This window comes from Trachemys scripta, chromosome 4, assembly GCF_013100865.1.
Source record: "Trachemys scripta elegans isolate TJP31775 chromosome 4, CAS_Tse_1.0, whole genome shotgun sequence".
In the NCBI taxonomy this organism is placed as follows: Eukaryota; Metazoa; Chordata; order Testudines; family Emydidae; genus Trachemys; species Trachemys scripta.
Window position 1 is genome coordinate 121,363,236 of NC_048301.1, and position 5,016 is coordinate 121,368,251.

The 5,016-nt window shown below is 60.2% G+C and overlaps 1 protein-coding gene across 1 annotated transcript in view; it reads left to right on the forward strand.

Moving 5' to 3' along the window:
- P2RX3 (purinergic receptor P2X 3) overlaps positions 1 to 5,016 on the forward strand; it is a 10,561-nt gene extending 5,545 nt beyond the window's left edge. The window contains exons 6-11 of the mRNA XM_034768793.1: positions 571 to 712; positions 977 to 1,113; positions 1,682 to 1,775; positions 2,373 to 2,438; positions 3,206 to 3,283; positions 3,633 to 5,016. Coding sequence (XP_034624684.1) covers positions 571 to 712; positions 977 to 1,113; positions 1,682 to 1,775; positions 2,373 to 2,438; positions 3,206 to 3,283; positions 3,633 to 3,746 — 631 coding nt within the window. The 3' untranslated portion in view covers positions 3,747 to 5,016. The remainder of the gene's footprint in view (positions 1 to 570; positions 713 to 976; positions 1,114 to 1,681; positions 1,776 to 2,372; positions 2,439 to 3,205; positions 3,284 to 3,632) is intronic.

Below are 5,016 nucleotides of genomic sequence, written 5' to 3' on the forward strand. Positions count from 1 at the left end.
GGGGGTTAGGGTTGGGGTTGGAGGCTATGGAAGGGGGTTGGGGTTATGGTTAGGGTTAGGGTTGGAGGCTATGGAAGGGGGTTAGGGTTGGAGGCTATGGAAGGGGGTTAGAGTTGGGGTGGAGGCTATGGAAGGGGGTTAGGGTTGGAGGCTATGGAAGGGGGTTAGGGTTGGGGTTATGGCTAGGGTTAGGGTTAGGGTTGGAGGCTATGGAAGGGGGTTAGGGTTGGGTTTGGAGGCTATGGAAGAGGGTTGGGGTTATGGCTAGGGTTAGGGTTGGAGGCTATGGAAGGGGGTTAGGGTTGGGGTTATGGCTAGGGTTAGGATTAGGGTTTGAGGCCATGGAAGGGGGTTAGGGTTGGGGTTGGAGGCTATGGAAGGGGGTTAGGGTTGGGGGCTATGGAAGGGGGTTAGGGTTGGGGTTATGGCTAGGGTTAGGGTTGGAGGCTATAGAAGGGGGTTAGGGTTGGGAGTAGGCTTTGGGTTTATTGATGGGGTGGGGTTAGGGACGGGCTTTCCCCATGGGACCCTGTTCTCACAGTCCCCTCTGTGTGTTTCCCTCCCTCCAAGGGGTAACCTGCTGCCCAACCTCACGGCCCAGGACATCCGGACGTGCCGCTTCCACCCAGTCACCCAGCCCTTCTGCCCCATCTTGCGTCTGGGCGACATCGTCCGCTTTGCCGGCCAGGATTTTTCCAAGCTGGCCTCCACGGTGAGATTCGTGACTCCCTACGTTCGGCTCTGGCCTGGCAGCCACATGCCAGGAGAGAGCACAAGTGTGATGGCGCATGTGAATTAGGACCATCTCCAGGGGGCGTCCTTCAACATACAGCGGAAGGGGGGAGCTGCAGGGGACTCTGGGGCCTTGGTCAGTCCCTTAGAATGGGGGAAGGGGTTTGTCCAGTGACATGGCGTAGTGGTCCCTCTATGGTGCTGCCTGGGGTAGTTTGGCCTAACACCCCATCTCTGTGCACAGGGAGGAATTCTGGGGATCAAGATTGGGTGGGTGTGTGACCTGGATCGCTCGTGGGAGCACTGCGTGCCCAGCTACACCTTCACCCGCCTCGACAGCGTCTCCGAGAAGAACAACGTCTCTCCCGGCTACAACTTCAGGCAAGTGCAGCGGGTGTACACGCACACATGCAAACACACAGAAAAAGTTGTGTGAGACCCCAGGGTTAACTCACTCACTGGGACACGCTCAGGGCACATGTCCATCCTCTCACACGGGCATACAGCACCTTCCAGCTACACACAGACACAGCACAGATCCCTGACTACGCACACTGCCCTCTATATACACACTAACACACCAGATACACCTAACTACACACACAACGCACACTGCCCTCCACATACACACTGACACACCTCATACACCCGACTCTACACACACTCCCCTCCAGTTCCACACCAAATACTCAATTACACACACTACCCTCTAGCAACACTGACACACCAGACACTATTACACACACTCTCCCAGTTACACCCCCACACCTACATACTGACTCACCCAGTTACATACACCCTCCCTGCTACACTCACGCACACACTACCTTCATACCAGACCCTTCCTTCCACACACACTCCCTCACACACAACCGCCCGTCGGTGTGCACACCTTGGTGCACCGGGGACCAGGGGGTGGTAAGTCACAGCCCCTCTCCCTGTCCCCCAGGTATGCCAAGTACTACAGGCGGGAGAACGGCACTGAGTACCGGACCCTGATGAAGGCTTTTGGCATCCGTTTCGATGTGCTGGTCTACGGGAACGTACGTACGGCCAGGCAGCCAGCAGGGTCAGTGGGGGGAGCCACCACTGAAGCCCTAGGATAGAGGAAGGGAGCTGATGGGGAATCACCAATGTGTGTGAGGGGTCCATACAAGGCTTGTAGAGACCTCCCCGTGGGCATCTATAGCTCTTGGCCAATCAGAGCATTGGGGTTCCTCCTCCCCTCCATGTATGGGTCCCAGGCTTGGGACTGCCCCCATGTGCCTGACTCTCCATGCCACCCCACCTCCTGTCGGTGAGGAGGGTTCCAGCTTGGCCCCTCACTGTCCTTCCTTCCTCTGCAATGAGAGCGGAGGACTCCCCCACATGGACTCAGGCCTCTGCTGAAGCACCATGGGGTGTAGGAGGAGTTGGCTGGCTGTGGTCATACGCCTGGAGATGCAGCGCCACCTGGTGGCCATGTTTAATGAAGGCGGACGAGCGCCTCAAGACTCACGTGCCCAATGGAAGCCACAAGGCAGGAGGGGATGGGGCACAGATCCTGAGGCTGGGTGTGGAGAGGGGATTACAGGAGAAGGGGCGTCCTAGGGGCAAACCTTCCCTCCCGCAACCACTAATTCCACCCTCTGTCCTCTCAGGCTGGGAAATTCAACATCATCCCAACCCTGATCAACACCGTGGCAGCCTTCACCTCCGTCGGGGTGGTGAGTGCAACGGTCTCTCCGCCTCCTTCTCCTTCCCCTCTGCCCGCTCCACACGAGCGGGGGTGAACAAGCCCCGGGCTGCAGGGAAAAGGAAGGCCCTGAGCGGAGCGAAGAGCTGTCCATCTGGGCAGGCCTCCTTGCTGCTTAGTGAAGCCCTGAGTCAAAGGTCAAATCCAGGCTCGCCAGGGACTGCAGAGCCACAGAGAGAATCCAAGATGGCACCATGGTGATGACACAGGGGGAATCCAAGATGGCGCTGAGGTGATGGCACGGGGGAATCCAAGAGGGTGCCATAGTAACAGGTTGGGAGGAATCCAAGACAGGGCTGTGGTAACGATGCAGGGGGAATCCAAGATGGCACCATGATGATGCCACGGGAGGTGCTCTAGCCTCCACTCAGCAGTGTGTCACCCACCCCACTCAGTGTAGGGCGCTGTCCCTGGTAGTGGTGGCTGGGCCCCAGAGAGAAGTTACTGATGCTCCAGCAGTGCGGGCTCTGAACGCACAAACCCGGGTACCTGCGCTCAGCCCAGCTCTCAAGGGGAGCTCATCAGCCTCTCTCGGCTCAGGATCCATGTCTGGTCTCCCGCTCTCAGAGCCCCTCCACCTCCCGCCATGAACCCAGAAGCCTGTGGGTCCTGCCCTGCTGCCTTTGGGCTTCTGTCATTCCCAGGTGACTGGGGACAGCCCCACACCCAGAAAGGAAGGCCCCGCCCCCTGCTGAGCCTGGCTGGGCCCCCCTTCAGCCTGTCTCCCCTCCCCGGCAGGGCACTGTGCTGTGTGACATCATCCTCCTCAACTTCCTGAAAGGCGCAGAGCAGTACAAGGCAAAGAAGTTCGAAGAGGTGAGTCCAAGGGAGGCGGAGCCTGGCACACCCAACAGAGAGCGGAGTGCTGGATCTGGGGGGTGCTCCTGGCTACTCCAGTCCTGGTGTCTCCCAGCAGGAGGCGCTGCAGGGAGCAGGGCAGGAGCGCTGGCTGTGGGGGGAGCTCCCGGCTGCTCCAGTCCCAGCCTCTCCCAGCAGGGGGCGCTGTGGGGAGTGGAGTTGGGAGCGCTGGCTGTGGGGGGAGCTCCTGACTCCTACCAGCATGACTGTGGCAATAGCCTGGCAGTCCCCGCCATGGGGGCTGCTTGTGGGGAGGTCCCTCCATGCCCTTGTGGTGGGCGTTGACCTGGCTCTGTGCCCACTGCAGGTGACGGAGGTGACCCTGCGCCACAGCCCCGTGTACAGGAGCAGCCAGATGCTGGGAGGCCGGAACGACGAGAAGCAATCCACCGACTCGGGGGCCTACTCCATCGGCCTCTAGTGCCCCTGCCCCTGGCGACCGGACAGTTTCCTACCCGCCCTCTGCTGCCGCGGGCACCTCGCCCCTGCTCATAGGCAAGGGCATCTTTTGTACACTCCCCTCCTGCGAGCCTCTGCTTCTTCCATCTTCCTCATCACCGGCCAGAGTCCTCCTCATGGGCCCCCACGCCAAGGGGGCGGAAATCTCTCCTCCGGCACATCCTCATGAAAGCACTGCCATCTCCCTCAGGAAGCATGTACCATTCCCTCCCCATCAAACCTGGGCAGTGCCACGGAGCAGGCACGGCAGACAGGGGCCAGCTTGGCTGCTGCTGGCACCGGCGCCACTCAATTACCAGCATACCTGGCGCTGTACAAGAAATGGGCAGCACTCCTCACCCTGGGGAGCGTGTGCTCCTCAGCAGGGGGCGCTCTCTCTGGGTTTGGCTGGGTGCTGAGAGCTTGGGAGGGCGCCCTTGGGACTGAGAGGTGGATGGGATTGGTTCCCTTGTCCCAGCAGAGGGTGCTCTCTCCAGCTCAGGTGCTCTCTCCAGCACTGAGAGAGGCACCCCAATGGTAGGAGTGTGGGGTCTCCTTTCGCTAGCGGGGGGGGGGTGCTCTCCCCACCTTTGCCCCTATTTCCATCTTGGCAGATTCCCAGATTCCGGAGTAGGGAGTAGGAAGCAGTCCTGGGCGGGACGGGGCATCCGGGCCCAGGGACGTGCTATTCCCCCCCCCTCCAGTGCTGACTCCATTCTCCCACGCCAGGGCTTTTTAATCAATAAAACTCACTTTCTCGTCAGTGTCCCTCGGGGCTGTGCTGGGGCAGGCGCGCAGGTTGGGGCTCTCTCCAGGGCTTGCAGGGGGACACGGAGGTGGCAGGCGCACGTAACCGGTGCTTCCTGCTCTGTTACCATCACCACCGATCAGCGCTGGATTGGCCAGAGCCGGGGCTCGTCTGTTCATGCCCAGCTAGGGAGATTGCTGAGATTTCAGCACCAAGACCCCCCCTTGCTTGGGGAAGGGGTCGTACGGCTGCTTAGCAGAAACACCTTAGCCCGTGTTGGGCTGGGGCTCTCCTTGGGATGTAGCCTCAGCTTCTGAGCCCTCAGTTACAGCAGCAGTTGTACCAGTCCTGGCATGAGCCCCACCTGTGTGGACCTGGTTAGTGTCACTGGTCAGGGCAACCGCACCTGTATTTCCCCTCCTTAGTCCAGCCAGGCCACCACCTGAAGGCTTCTAGCTCCGGGGCCGTCCCTACCCATACGCAAAGTACGCAGCTGCGTAGGGCA